The sequence below is a fragment of the Epinephelus fuscoguttatus genome, linkage group LG5, assembly GCF_011397635.1.
Source record: "Epinephelus fuscoguttatus linkage group LG5, E.fuscoguttatus.final_Chr_v1".
NCBI classification, from domain to species: domain Eukaryota; kingdom Metazoa; phylum Chordata; class Actinopteri; order Perciformes; family Serranidae; genus Epinephelus; species Epinephelus fuscoguttatus.
Window position 1 is genome coordinate 31,167,507 of NC_064756.1, and position 16,115 is coordinate 31,183,621.

Consider the following 16,115-nt stretch of genomic DNA (forward strand, 5'->3'; position numbering starts at 1 on the left):
GCGAGGTTTGTTTTCGTGGCATGGGCAAACTAGCTAACGTTAGCAGGTTGACTCGCAGTAAAATTTAAAAACATTTTATATCGTGGTTTTGTAGTTTGTCGACAACATTTCGTCAAGAGTTTGATGGCGACATGGATGTCCACACAATGCCATGGTAAGTTAGAATGACGTTAACTTCAAAGGTAAATCTACTTTTGTCGTCTGGTTCCTGTTTGTAAATGAGTAGCATTTAATGTAACTAAAGTTAACGTTAAACTAACCTGAGTGTGTTTTTTAGACACTGTCAACCAGCTATAACATTTGCTACGGCTGTGACTCAAACGTTGACGTTGTGAGTTGTCCTAAACAGTTGTAATGTCACGTTACATATCCTTACCGTAAGCTAATGAATTTCATTAGCAGCTAGCTGGCCATGCCCACCCTGGGGAATGTGATGCATCGCTCAGTTTAAACCTATAACGTTAACGTTACGTTTCTGAGTTTTAACTTGTTTCTTGATGAACGCTTTGTCTTCTCAGGTGTGCCCCATAACAAACTTTAGAGGTTACATAAATCAAGTGGAATGAATTTTCCTTCAAAAAACATGTACGACACGTATAAAGATGAAATCTGGAAAGGTGAGACAACAGTAGTCACAATAAATCTTGAACACTATATTATGCAGCTGCTCTTGACTTGATATTGTTTCCAACCCTTTAAATCTACCTGCATAATCATGGAGTGATACTTTTTGTGTAGTTACAAATAACAAAACATGTTTTATAAGTCTGAGGCTGTGTACTTGCTTACTGATGTATAAACCATTTTTATTTTACAATTTAGAGCTGGGACCACTGGACCCCAACTGGTTTGAGGCATTGACAGCTCAAACATTCACGAATGAGGGAAATGTCTCTGATCAAGATGACCTGTGTGCTAACCAAGAGGGGAATTTTAAAACACCCCTTGACAAAGCTGCAGCAGACAGTCAGCTGTTTTCAACCCCCAAAGTTTTCAGAAAAAGTCGAATTGTGTCACCTGAAACTGAGGATGAGCGCTCGTTCACTGCTGAACAAGGTAATGATTGATTAAGTCTTGACTGTTTATAACTGTATAGGACATTTTTAATTCACTCTTGTAAATTATACTATCCTAATTGTTTCTGCTCTGAAAAGCTTTCTTGACATAGCATCTATTAATTATGCTTCTCTGTGTTTCGTCCTAGAAAAAGAGACATTCACATGGATGGCAACACAAAGTCCATGTATGTTTCGGGTGTCAAAAATGGGGTGAGTGCTACGACTCTGAGACTTCTCTGTCCATGCTGTTTGAAAGAGTTTGAATTTCAGTGGCTGCCCAGTTAAAGAAAAGAGAAACAAATATTAATTTGATATATAACTGTTGATGGTTGAGAATTATTCTTTTTTAAAAGATACATAGGTTCACATTTTAATTCAATTTTTATGTCTGTTGTGTTTTTTATAGGGTCCCAGGTGAGAAATATGGAGATTTTCAGCCTCAGAGTCAGAGCAGCTTTGGTGAGATGCAAATCTCGTTGAATTCCATTTGTTTAAATTGCATTTGAACCAAAGATTTAATAATCACTGGTTAATACGTTTGATTTTATCATCTGTACAGATCTGCTTCATACGCCACAAAAATCCCCAGTAAGTGCATGGAGTCTACACTGATGTTATTTTTCGTTCAGCAAATGCCAGTATTTGAATGTGGAGTAATAGATAACATTGTGGTTTTATTTAAATGTTTGTTTGTATTTATGATACAGCTAAGCCACGCCAAGCATATATCTGAAAGTCTCGGTGCACAGATTCATCCTGATATGTCATGGACCAGCTCTCTGAATACCCCACCAGCAGTACCATCCACCTTGATTTTATGTAAGCAAATGACACAATAGGTTGTTTTAACACTCTCTGTATGTGATTTGTTAAATGAGTAGTGTGTCCTCTCAATTTTATAGCTAAAACTGATGAGAGTCCCTGTCCAGTGAGAGTTTCTCCAGATAAAAATGTTGTTGTGAGTACTCTGTCCAGGCCCAAAATGCAACAAACATATCTCTTCAATTTGAACAATGAATGTTGTGGCAATTAAATTTGCTTCTGATACTCAGTTTTTCTGTCTTGTCTATCTTAGATTGTGCGAAAGCTTTTTCCTTCACTTTCAAATGCTTCCAGAATTGAAGTGGTGTCATCCAAAAACAATGACATACCTACCATTCACCAAGGTACTGTGTTATTCCTTTAGAATTTGCTAATAGTCAAGATGGTGCAGTAGCTCTTAATGTGAATTACAAGATTGTGCAATGTAACAGATTTACTTATTTTGTGTTGCACAGGCTTTCAGATGTGTAATGCAAAATTATACTGATTGCTGGTTTATACTCAACAGGTGTTGTTTCCCCTGAGGCAAGTCAGAATCCAGAGACCCACAAGTCCCCCCAGAGTTCTCTGAATCAGAGTGATGGTGTTTGGAAACAGAAGCTACCGGATGCTGTTGAGGATGGAGAAATTTGCAGAACAGGAGCAAGTGTTCTTGATGGAGCTGAAAATGTTCTCTCTCCATTTTTCACCAACAGTAGTTCAGCACTAAGAAAAGTGAAGACTGACAGAGTCAAAAGAAAGCAAATCATTCCAACAAAAGAGGATGCAGACAACAATGCAAATGGTGCTGCATCCAGTGAACAGAGAACAGATGACCAGGAACCTGGCAGACTTCGTTCATCCCCACCAGTGAAAACTGGAGATATTGAAATCACCCAGTGGTCTCCATTGAGTTTATCTGAAATTCCACCTTGTACTGTGGATAGCGCTTGCTATGATAGTAGTCCTGCTCAAGTGGAAAACAAAATGTTAACAGAACAACTACAGAGTGACTCTGTTTTTAGCCTGCCAGTCAGACCACCCATGAAAACTCCAGATTCTGGATGGACCAAGAAAAAGAGAAAATTTGTTTACACTGTAAAGACTCCAGAAGTTCAAGGAAAAGAAGCACAGTCTCAGAGGATGGACTCGTCACCAGGTACTCCAGATTGTGTTAAAACATTTGTCATGCTTGTAAAGTGTAAAAATGCTTTAAGAGCTTTTGTATTAACATGAAAAAAAAACTTTTCCACAAGGAACTTATATGTTTTATCATCATCCTTTTTTCAGGACAAGAAGTTCACGTGAAGCAGTCTGAGAAAGCCCAAGATGAAGCGGACTCTTGCAGTATCGGGAAGAAAGAGATGCAAAAACAAGGAAATGTTGCAGAAGAAAGTTTACCTTCTTTCGTACAAGGAAAAGTCCAGGATCTTGACATGTCGCAGCTTTGCAGAGATTTTGCACAAGACTTCAGTCAAATGTTAGACCCCAGTAAACCAAGTAAAGAAGCAGAGTATACTCCTCAAGACGGCTTCTCTCCATCAGCTTGTCTGTCAGCCATGAAACAAGCTAAACAGAAAGCAATGCAAGCAAACCTTCACCATGACTGTGATGGCGTCAGTAACAGAAAGCATTTTTCTACCACTAATCCAAAAAACTCCATCAGTGAGGGCACAATCAGTGACAGTGGATTCCAGTCTGTTGTTGCAGATAGCACCCACGTGACAGCATCATCATTTGTTCTTCCCAGCTCAGAGATCAATGGTGAAAGTCAACAGTGGACTGGCTTTAAAACAGACATGCACAGAACAACTCCTTTCGCATCTTCAAGTAAAGGAAATGGAAAAGAAAATTTGGATAATATTTCACAAGGAGCTGAAACAGATGCCAAGCTGCCCAGTACAATCAGAGGAAGCCAGACACTGGGCCTTGGCAGAGAGAGTGACTTGCCTATAGAAAGCACATCAGCACAACTACCCAGCAGTACAAAAGGAACTGTCAATAACATTAATTGCGTTCCACTTAATGGTCAAGCTCATGGTAGTCTGCCACAGAAAACAACAGTTTCTCTTCCTTCCGTCCATACATCAGGATTCAAAACAGCTTCAAATAAGGGTATACACATTTCCTCAGCCAACCTGAAGAAAGCCAAGCGTCTCTTTGAAGAGATTGAGGGGGAAAGAACTATAAGTGAGCAGCCCACCATATGTGACCATGGCACTAAAGAAGAAATTAGCGTGAGTTGTGAATCAGTGAAAAATCCAACCACAATGTCAAACCAGCCACTTTCTTCAAGTGAAAAAAATGTGGATATTAGTTGCCACTTAACAGCTTCACAAAAAGCTGATGTGACTGAGATTTGCACTCTCTTGGAAGAAGCAGATACCCAGTTTGAATTTACACAGTTTAAAACTGCAAACCTAAAACAACATAGTCAAGATAATGCTGCCTCTCCCCAAAAAGTTGACAAAGAACTTGACCCTGATTTTCTTTCAGGTATAGATTTTGATGACAGTTTCAGTGCAGAGGCTGAAAAGCACGTGGCAGTAACTGTATCGCAGGACAAAATAACCTTAGGTTCAGATGGTAAAACAAATTGTGAAACATCAAATGTCACAAGTAAATCTACAGGTTTGTCATTGTCAAGTGCAGTGAAAATAGAAAATCCCTCTACGGAAGCTGTTTCTTCCTCTTCAAAGCAGATCTCTGAAGGCAGTAGCAGAATTATGTCAGCTGAACCCAAAAATCTCGACAGCACTGGGCACCCTGAAACAAGCAAGCTGGAGAACAAAAATCCTGTAATGCTTGGTGTGGGATTTAAGACTGCAGGAGGAAACATTTTGAGAGTTTCAAAAACGTGTCTAAGCAAAGCCAGAGCTTTGTTTGCAGATTTAGAGGATAATCTTGTGACAAGTCAAAAATCACCGGACAAGAAGTGTAGCAAAACTGATGCTGAAACACAGCATAAGCATAGTGGGGATAATCACACTGGTAATGTTTTGCTTCATAAAGATGACAAATCAGAGTTCACAGGTAATGATACAGGAGGGAGCATTCAGGGCTGTTTTTCCAACACGAAGGAGTATGTCTCTTCATACAAACAGGTCACAAGCATTAGAGATGATGTGACAGGAAATTTGAAAAATAGCAAACTGGACACAACCACATGTCAAAGTGGGTTCCTGATGGCCAGTGGGAGAAGTATTTCTATTTCAGCAAAAGCTATGCAAGAGGCAGATGCTTTCTTCAAAGACTGTGACTCCATGGACACTAACACTGGCATGCCAGTGAAACATAAAAAGACCATGGAACCCTTGCCTGGAAGTTTGAGTCATAAGGAAACCCTTCCAAAATGTAAAAATGTTCAGGGGATAAATGTCAAAGTCTCTGAAGAACCAATCAATGAGTTTGAAAATGGAAATGCTGGACCAACTGCACGCCATACAGAGGTTGTACAACATAATGTGGAGGTTCCCAATTTTGGTTTTAAGAATACACCAATGTTAACAAATGTGGTCCCCTCTTTGACTACAAAGGCACTTTCATCTCTCTCGTGCACAACATCAAAGAATATTGGCTCCTCAAGTAGTGGTGGATTTTCCACAGCCAGTGGGAAGAAAGTATCCCTGTCAGCTGATGCAATGAAAAAAGCAGAATGCCTACTGAATGAAATTCATACACTTGAGGACACTAACCAACAACTGAAGCAAAAGGGAGATGCTTTCAGATCAAGTCATCTCACCAGTCAGATTCAGATACCACCTAAAAATGGTGGCTTTCAGACAGCCAGTGGCAAAGGATTTGCCATTTCATCTGCAGCTCTCAAGAAAGCAAAATTGCTGTTGAGAGAATGTGATGTAGTTGAGGACGAAATTGGTACGAAACCAACACATTCAAAGATGCCAGTTCCTCCACTACCACCAAAGAATAGCGGATTTCTTGCAGCCAGTGGTAAACCAGTGACATTTTCATCTGAGGCCCTCCAGAAGGCAAAAGCTCTCTTCACTGACATCAGTTTAAGTACAGAGATCCCAGCTGCTTCAGGCTCAAAGACCACTGACAGGAAACAAGCCAATTCTGAAAACACAGAGAAAATACATTGTGGTTTCACAACTGCAGGGGGAGCTAAAGTCCATGTGTCACAGAAAAATCTGTTGAAAGCAAGAAACCTTTTGAAAGAATTTGATGATGGTTGTATTTCAGCAAAAGCAATGCAAGAAACAGATGCTTTCTTTGAAGACTGTGACATTAATGATGCTATTTCAGTAAAACATAAAAGTGTAGCACCTGTGAGTGGAAGTGGAAGTGAGAAGAAAAAACCCTCAGAACTTAAACAAGATCAAAGGGTGACAAACATTTACGAAGAACCTGGAAATGGACACACTGACTTTGAAAATGTTAACGTGGGACCAGTTGTAAACCATGAGAAGTTGCTGCATCCCAATGCTGTGGAGAACGACAAAGGTGTTTTAAAGGGCACACTGGATTCTTTCAAAGCAGCTTCTTTACATGGAAACCCAGTGATGGCAAAGCCACGTTCTCCGGTGTTGTGCACAACATCAAAAAACATTGGTGGATTCTGTACAGCCGGTGGGAAAAAAGTAACCGTGTCGGACGATGCAATGACAAAAGCAAAGTCTCTACAAAGTGCTACATTTGAGGACACAAACAAACAACTGAAACAAAAGGAAGATACTTTTCCACAAAACAATGGGGGGTTTCAGACAGCCAGTGGCAAAGGAGTAGCTATTTCATCTGTAGCCCTAAAGAAAGCAAGAATTCTGTTAAGTGAATGTGAAGGAGCTGATGATGAAATTGGTGTAAAACCTACACATTCCAAGACTCCAGTTCCTAGTGTGCCACCCAAGAACAGAGGATTTCTTGCAGCGAGTGGTAAGCCAGTGGCATTTTCATCTGAGGCCCTCCAAAAGGCAAAAGCTCTCTTCAGTGACATCAGTTTCAGTACAGAGATTCCTGCTATTTCAGACACAAGGAACACTGACAAGAAACACGGCAATTCTGAAATTACAGAGAAAATGCATTGTGGTTTCACAACTGCAGGGGGAGCAAAAGTCCATGTGTCACAGAAAAATCTGTTGAAAGCAAGAAACCTTTTGAAAGAATTTTCTGATGGACAGTGTCATGTCTCAAACGCATCGTCAGAAGGGCCAGACGACACCAATAAGTCAGATCTATCAAAAGTGAAAGATGTGAACAGAGCTTCAAATTCTAATCTCAGCATGTCCTGTGACAAGGAAATGCCTTCTAAGTTTAGTGCCCCTCGGGTAGTTAAACCTTTGCAAGACACTGACCATGAAAAGGAAACACTTGAAACTCCAAGTGTACCTGGTGGTGTTTTAGCCAAAGACAAGGCACTTCCAGATTCATATAAGTCTAAAGGAGACAAAATGACCCCATCAGGGTCGTGCATCAATAACAGTCCTGGAGAGGGAATGTCAAGTCTGTTGGACTACGAAAAAAATCAGACAAGCAGCAGCGACGAATCTAAGGTCAAAAGGCCACAAGACTCTTCAGTCCTAAACTTTCAGTCATTTAACCTCAGTGGTTGCACTGAAACCCAGCAGATGTTTTTCGCCCAGGAAGCTCTGGATTGCACTAAGGCTTTGTTAGAGGATGAAAGTCTGGCTGGCCAAAGTCTCTCAGTGACTTTAGAAACTGTGCCACTGCAAGATAACCCTGAGTCCAGCTGCAAATCTGTAAAGGAGCAAAAGGGAACAGGGAAAAGATCAGTAGAGGACCCAGATATTACTGGTAAGTGTCTGTATTCTTAATAAAAAAAATCTGTGTAGTATATGTTTTTGTTAATGCTGCACAGATTTTCTCACTGTTTTTTATTGGTTGGTTGATTATTATTGACTCATATGACCTTTAACCATGATTACTGACTATTAACCATGATTATTGGTTTTATGTTTTCAAAAATATTCTAGGTCAGCCTCCCCTGAAAAGACGATTACTGGAAGAATTTGACAGGACGGTTGATGGTCCGAGAGGTTCAACACTCCATCCAGAGAAAAGTTGTCCAAATGGTAAACTGCATTCCCTGTAGCAACTTATCAAAAGAATGCATATTTTGCCATGGAAAGAAAATAATTCTTGGATCTGTATTTTGTTCTTAATTAAGGTGTAATGAAAGACAGGAGAGTTTTTAAGTACCATGTCTCTCTCCATCCAAACATCACAAGGCCAGACAGGTAAGTTTGCCTTTGAATTGTTGGCCATGTTTTCAAGTGGCAGACACAGATTATCAGCTCTAAGTGACAGGGCTCAACAATAAGGATTGCCCGATTGCCCGGGGCAAGTAAAACTCACGGTCAGGCATATAAACTAACAACTCACTTGCCCGATCAGGCAAGTTGCTAAAAATAGTAAAAGTTAATAATTAATTGAAAAAAAAACCTTAGCGTTGAACCCTGAGTGATGTTTTTTATTTAATTTTATTTTATTGTTCGTGTGTTGCAGCAATGGAAAAAACTATGTGGAAACCACATTGCAAAAGACAACACCAACACAACACTCAACCCCAGGAGACAGTAGATCAACACAGTCCAACATGCCAGCATTTGTTCCTCCATTCCTCAAGAATACAAGGACAGAGAGTTCCATGAATACAGAGCTCAAGGACATGAGACCACCTTGTGCATTTGTACCTCCATTCAAGAAACAAAGAACTCTTGTCCAAGTGAACTCCTCTAGACCACAGGAGGAGGAGGATAAACACCACCATCTGTTTGTTACACCCTTTAACAGCAATACTTTTGTACCACCCAGTAAAAAAACACCAACCACAACAGATATAACAGGTGATAGAAGCAAAGAAGGCATTCAGACAGTGGCCTTGGCTGACACTGCAAATGATCATATGATGAATAATCAAAACCTTCCTATTGGCTGTGGATCAGAGGACTCTGCTGCAGAAGCTTCACATGTAGAGGACACATTGTCCACAAGCCAAGGTGCAGTAACCTTCTTTGATGAAGTCAGTATGATACACTGTGAATACTCTGCTTAACAAAGTTAAAATAATGTTATGTTTATGGTCCACAGACATGTTTCAGAATCTTCAAAACATAGAGCTGGCACAAGATATGCAAGATATGAGGATCAGGAAGAAGAAGCGCCAGACCATTCGACCTTTGCAGGGCAGTTTGTTTCTTACCAAAACCTCAGGAGTATCGAGGATACAGTTAAAAGCTGCAGTAAATGGAAGGCCACCTGCAAGATACACCCAAAAACAGGCAAGGCCAAAACAGTTTTCTCAGTCAGTTTTGTTTTGTTTGGTTAAAAATGAGATCTCCGTCACCCTCATAACTTTTTGACACGTTAATGTTCTTGTTTTTCAGCTGTATGGACATGGAGTTCATCAGCACGTGTATGGGATAACCAGTGAGACAGCAGAATCTTTTCGCTTCAGTTTACAGCAGTTCATCAAACAGGAAGCATTTATAGATGGAGGTGGTGTTCAGCTTGCTGATGGAGGATGGCTGATCCCCAGGAGGGATGGGACTGCAGGGAAAGAGGAGTTTCATAGGTATTGCTGAATTATAATTGAGTTTAAATCAGGATTTGTAATCTTAAACCGATTACAATGTGTGAGAAACCAGGTGTATCTTGGTATATGCAAATGTCGACTGCTGTGCTGAATTTCATTTTGTTCTTTACTATCCACAGAGCATTATGTGACACACCGGGGGTGGATCCTAAACTGATCACTGAGGAGTGGGTGTACAATCACTACCGATGGATTGTGTGGAAACAGGCCTCCATGGAAAGATCATTTCCGAAAACAATGGGCAGCCTCTGTCTCACTCCAGAGCAGGTTCTCCTTCAACTCAAGTACAGGTAGGCAGGATTACAGCTTAAAGGGAAATTTCAGTTTATTTCAATCCGTCTCCTATCGTCCTAAATTTGTTTCAAGTGACTAGTGACATAGAAATAATAGTTAGAATGTTAGCCGTTAGCCTAGATACAGCCATAGCGTCAGACCTGTTAAAACGTAAGTGAACGGGCATCATTTCAAGTTCAAAGTTAGTCCACTAAACAAGCTTTTTCTCCACAAAGACCGCCTCATATCGTTAGGATAAATGTCAGAGAACATATAGAAAACGACATGTAAACGTGTTGTCTTACCTTACCGGTGTGGTGCCATGTTTGTTGTTTACCATTTAGCTAAGGCTGCAACCGGTCCCATTCCTTGCAACAGAGGCATTCCTCTTCTGTGGGCACTGGGGCACAGCATTCACAGGTAATGTTACACCACCAATCTCAAGAGCGAAAGCCTTGGAGCAGCCATTCCTCCTCTCTCATCCTCTACCTGTTGCGCCTCTCTCTCTCTCCTTCTCCGTTCTTCAATTTCACGAAGCTCTTCGTTAGTGTATTCTGGCTCAAATAAATAAGGGCAGCCATAAAACTCCGCAAAATCACATTCCTCCTCCACAAAGTCGAAGTCTGGCAAAAAGTCAGCCATTATTCTATAAATCTTTCATAAAATAAATGAATGAACTTTTCAGGCTACTGTCCGGTTCTGCCTTGCAGCTGTTGCTGCTTGTTCTTGCGATATTTTGGCCGCGCTTTTGGGAAGCAGAGGTAAATGGTAAACACACCGTAAGGTAAGACAACAACTCTGAAGACCACCTAAATGTGGAATGTTAGTATATAGGCTTTCCACATCAAGAGTCGATGGCCGCCCTTATTCATTTTATTCATTTGCAAGACTTTAGCTCTGGAGATTGGTGGTGTAACGTTACCTGTGAATGCTGTACCCCAATGCCCACAGAAGAGGAATACCTCTGTTGCAAGAAATGGGACCGGTTGCAGCCTTAGCTAAATGGTAAACAACAAACATGGCACCACACCGCTAAGGTAAGACAACACGTTCACATGTCGTTTTCTGTATGTTCTCTGACATTTATCCTAACGATATGAGGCGGTCTTTGTGGAGAAAAAGCTTGTTTAGTGGACTAACTTTGAACTTGAAATGATGCCCGTTCACTTACGTTTTAACAGGTCTGACGCTACGGCTGCATCTAGGCTAACGGCTAACATGCTAACTATTATTTCTATGTCACTAGTCACTTGAAACAATTTTAGGACGATAGGAGACGGATTGAAATAAACCGAAATTTCCCTTTTTAATTTAGGTAATTTCATTGTGGGCTTAATACATCCACACACCTGGTTGCAAAATGTGGGCAAATGTATCCCTAAATTGCAGTTTACAAGCATTTTACTAAAAGAAATGAGCAGAAAAACATTATTTTCCACTAAATTTTCAATACATAAAAGATAATCAAATTTGTTTGATGTATTTGCGAAATATTTTTGAATTTTAAATGTGATTTTATTTAAATACCTGTTCTTTAAAGCATTTACTTAACTTTACATGTTTTAGATATGATGTAGAGGTGGACCACAGCCGCAGGCCGGCTCTGAGAAAGATCATGGAAAAGGACGACACATCGGCCAAAACCTTGGTCCTCTGTGTTTGCGGCATCGTCTCCAGGGGTCACTCCCCAAACAGTTTCGGTGACACAAAGACTCCACAAGGTGCTGATGCCAAGGCTGAAAACCCCTTTGCAGTTGTCTGGCTGACAGATGGATGGTATGCCATTAAAGCCCAGCTCGACGAACCTTTGACTGCCATGCTTCACAAAGGTCGAGTGTGTGTTGGTGGGAAGTTGATCATCCATGGGGCTCAGCTGGTGGGATCACAAGATGCTTGCTCCCCTCTGGAGGCACCGGAATCTCTCATGTTAAAGGTACTCTAAGAGGAAGGACGGGAGTTATTCTGTCTTCAAACAAGGCAGCCAAATAGGTTGGCTTATAATTGTTCATGTGTTTAGATTTGCGCCAATAGCAGCAGACCGGCACGATGGGATGCTAAACTGGGATTTCACAGAGATCCACGGCCATTCCTGCTGCCCATTTCCTGTTTGTACAGTGGTGGAGGACCGGTAGGATGTGTGGACATTATCATACTGAGAAGCTACCCTATACAAGTAAGTTTAGTCTTGCATTGATATTTTGTTACTGTTACTCCTGGATGTTCATGTTATGCTCCCTTTTCACTGTATGCTTGTCACATTTTCCAGTGGATGGAGAGGAAACCAGATGGAGGCACTGTGTTTCGTTCTATTCGTGCAGAAGAGAAAGAGGCGAGACGATATGACAGCCACAAACAAAAAGCTATGGAGATCCTATTTGCCAAGATTCAAGCTGAATTTGAGAAAGAAGACAAAGGTAGGAACCGTTTTCAGCATGTTAAAGGAAAACGTCAGTATTTTTTAACCTTGGCCCTGTTTTCCAAAGTGTTTGTGTCTTAACTGACTAATGCAGACAACAGTGGAATTGGTCCAGTATTGAGAGAGACTGCTGCCGCCAAAACAGCGAAAACAGGCTGCATCATAATCCCTATGGGCAATTGTGAACCATCAATTTACATCCATTTAAACTGTTTGTTATTGCCACTGACGGGCTCAGAGTGTTATTAGAAGTGTATGACAAGTAGGGCTGGGTTAAAATAATCAAAAACATGGGAAAATAGGGTCCAGGTTAAAAAATACCCAAGTTTACCTTTAAGTACAGGTCGAAATGGAATAAGTTTAACAAGATTATCATCCTCAGGTTGTAACAAGACTCAGCGTAGAAGACGGACAATCAGCTGTCAGGATATTAAAAGTCTTCAAGATGGAGAGGAGCTCTATGAAGCAGTGGGGGATGATCCAGCCTACCTTGAGGTGATGAGAAATTTAGTTTACAAATTGTTGATGTTATTTCTGTCATGAATAAAGTTTTAAATGCAAGCTTATTTTACTTACATGTCCAAGGCACATTTGAGTGAACAGCAGTTGGAGACTCTACGTACCTACAGGCGCACTCAGATGGAGAAGAAGCAGGCTGAACTGCAGGATCGCTACCGGCGAGCTTTAGAAAATGCAGAGAACAGTGAAGGTAGCTGTCCCAAGCGAGACGTTACGCCTGTGTGGAGACTCTGCATTGCTGACTCCATGGAGCAACCTGGCAATGGTGTGTCTTTGTTTATTTATTTTAGATGGTTTCTTTAATGTGTGTACTGTAGTGTATTCAAACACTGATTTAAACTGATGAGGTTCTTTTTGTTTTAGTTTACCAGCTGAACCTTTGGCGACCTTCCTCAGATCTTCAGTCTTTACTTAAGGAAGGCTGTCGATACAAAGTCTACAACCTCACCACTTCTGATGGAAAGAAACATGGTGGTAGCACAACTCTTCAGCTGACTGGAACAAAGAAAACACAGTTTCAGGACCTGCAGGTACTGTGGAAACTAAATATCTTGAGCACACTCATTTTTTATTACTGTTTGAAAAGTTAGATGATGGAAATGATGTATGAATACGTATGATTTGTTTTATCATTCAGGCTTCTCGAGAATGGTTATCGACACGTTTTCATCCGAGGGTCTCTACTGATTTTGTGGATCTTCAAAACCCAGAATTCCAGCCACTGTGTGGAGAGGTTGATCTCACAGGATATGTCATCACTGTCATAGATGGACAGGGTAGGTGATTTATTTTCTTACAGGGTTCTTATGAATCCATAAGTCTTAAAAGGCATTGAATTTATTAATCTTGTAAAAAGGCCTCAGTCAGTACTAACATATCTTAAATCAGTCTTAAAATAGTCTAAAAACTGCTTAAGACATGGGAAGTAGGATTTTTTTTAGTTTTATTGTAAAATCTAAAATGATTAATAACATTTTGAAATAATTTACCAAATGCCTCTCGCATAGCCTCACCACATCAGGATAGTGAAACCAACAACATTTCTATTTTGCTTCCTGCCTGGATTCTCCGAGCAGACGATCCACTGTCTGTTAGCTACCTGTCACTGTAACCTGGACAACTTGGAGAATTGCAAGAGTTTGGGGTTTGGCTGAAGGCAGTACAAGGCAGTGCATATGAGGCTTGGTCTATTTTATGGAAAAAGTTTTTCAATTCGCCATGGTAGTCACAGAAGTGGAAGTGGAGACACAAACACAAAATTGCCAAGAAAAACCAAACACCAAATGGCAGGTATTTACCAGTTCTACCATGGTCTCTGCCACACCTGGTTGGATAAAAATATTAATTACAAGTGGCATCAAAAAAGTCATAAATGTAACTTGCTTTAGCCACCAGTAACATGTCTGAACTGTTTCTGCCGTAACTATATTGTTAATTTAATTATTATTTGTGCTTTTGAACACAGGTTTGTCTCCGGCATTTTATTTGACCGATGGGAAACTGAACTTCGTTAAAGTGCGCTGTTTCAGCAGCTTTGCTCAGTCTGGCTTGGAAGACCTGGTAAGAGCACGTGTCCTGTTGGCTCTGAGCAACCTGCAGCTGAGAGGCCAGTCCATGTCTCCCACTCCTGTTGTGTACGCTGGAGATCTGACCGTCTTCTCAACAAACCCCAAGGAAGTTCACCTACGGGAATCCCTCAGCCAACTCAGAACCCTGGTCCAGGTAAAATCCTAAACTTATGAAGCAGCTGACATGCTTCTAAAGCAGTGTTTACCACTAAATTAAAGATTCCTTGTCTGTCAAAGGCTGGATGCTTTACAGCAAAAGTGCTGTAGTTTCTGAAAAAGAATGCTGTGCTGAACAGAATTGGAAATGTATTTCTTCAAAATGTGAGGAGATGGCAATGTTTAAGTTAATGTGGCCTTTGATACGGACCTCTAAGAAGTATTTATACCTTGTCTTCATTTCACACTTACTTTGATCAGCGCTCTATAAAGCACAACTGCAAAACTGTGCACACAGACACAAGATAAACAGTTTAATGGTTGAGAGTCAGTGCTGATACAAGAAATGGACTAATAAAGATTGTTTAAAGGGTTTACCGTTCACTGCCCTGAACCACCCAGAGCTTTCTCGTCTCACTTTTCTCCATGTGCTTGGTTAGGATACAATACTATGTTGTAAAATATGAAAATGGTATAACTATAATTTATATGTTGTGTTTTCAGGGTCAGGAGAACTTCTTTACAGTTGCTGAGGAGAAGCTTTCAAATGTAGTCAAATCTGACAGCCTGAGGTCCGTCTCCTCTCCTGCTCTGCAAACACGAACCCCAGCTTCTGCAACAGTCAGAAGACAAGACACAAAAACAAGCGTGAGTTCATGCACTTGCTGTGGTATCTGAGACTGTTTAATAATTGTGCTTTCATAACCACTTCATGATTCAAAAATAAAAACGTGTCCTTTTATGCAGGTGACACCTCAGCAGCCAGTCAGAAGCCTCGGATCCTTCACTCCGGTCAGCAGGAAACAACCTGCAGCAAACAGTTCGACAGAGAAGGACCACAGCAGCCTGAAGCGGAGGAGAGCTCTGGACTATCTGTCTCGTATTCCATCTCCACCACCTCTCTCTTCGCTGGTCCCAGTGGCTTCTCCGTGTGTAAAAAAGACATTCAACCCCCCTCGGAGGTCCGGGACGCTCAGCACTTTAAAAACTGCACCAAAAACTGCACAGACTCCAGCTTGCAAACCTGTCAGTTCACCGCTGGAGGATGAATGGGTGAATGACGAGGAGTTGGCAATGATTGATACTCAGGCATTGCATGTTGGTGATTTACTGTAGATACAAAAGACTGTAAATGTTAAAGTACTGTACAAATGACTGAATGTAAAGGCTGCGTATGGCTTATATGCAGTGGTTGCTTTCAAAGTTTAACTGGACCCATTAAAGAGGTGAAATTACTTGACACTAGTAAATCACACGGTGATTATGATTTGACAATATGGAATTCGTTGGGCTGGCTTTAGCAAATAAAACCTGTGGAGCAGCACACCACCTGTTACACCTCAAACAGGATAATGCTATGTGATCATACTTCTGTCATCTCTGACAGCCATGTCATATCACTGACGGTTTTCCTTTTCAACCAAGCATGTTAGCACTTAGCCTGCCTTGCTATGGTAAATTTAACACAGCACGAGCTAGCTTAAGGTAAACATTGACATCTTCTACTGCCCTGAGTGTATTTAGAGAGGAGTGTTGATATCCTCCTGTGGCCACAGCACAGCATGTCAATATTTACAGGACAGGTTATGCTAGTACTTCCTGTAAATGCTTTAAAAATAAAGCCATATTCCAACGCAATCAGAAATTCAAACATACATTTTTAAATTTAGTGGTGACAGTTAGAGGTTACAACTCCATATTATTCGGGGGGATGAAATATTCAGTTAAAATGTAAATTTGTGCAAAGGTTC

At 40.9% G+C, this 16,115-nt stretch overlaps 1 protein-coding gene across 1 annotated transcript; it reads left to right on the forward strand.

Annotated features, from left to right (window-relative positions):
• Positions 1 to 16,014, forward strand: brca2 (BRCA2 DNA repair associated). The gene is made up of 27 exons (XM_049576711.1): positions 1 to 154; positions 519 to 617; positions 823 to 1,056; positions 1,205 to 1,268; positions 1,465 to 1,517; positions 1,618 to 1,646; positions 1,766 to 1,877; positions 1,961 to 2,016; positions 2,134 to 2,224; positions 2,389 to 3,018; positions 3,150 to 7,631; positions 7,811 to 7,909; positions 8,005 to 8,074; positions 8,343 to 8,836; positions 8,928 to 9,118; positions 9,224 to 9,411; positions 9,552 to 9,722; positions 11,272 to 11,638; positions 11,723 to 11,878; positions 11,972 to 12,119; positions 12,504 to 12,616; positions 12,707 to 12,905; positions 13,004 to 13,170; positions 13,278 to 13,416; positions 14,106 to 14,362; positions 14,869 to 15,012; positions 15,112 to 16,014. The coding sequence occupies exons 2-27, from the start codon at positions 563 to 565 to the stop codon at positions 15,478 to 15,480; spliced, it is 9,078 nt and encodes a 3,025-aa protein (XP_049432668.1). The 5' UTR covers positions 1 to 154; positions 519 to 562; the 3' UTR covers positions 15,481 to 16,014.
• Positions 16,015 to 16,115: the final 101 nt, after the last annotated feature.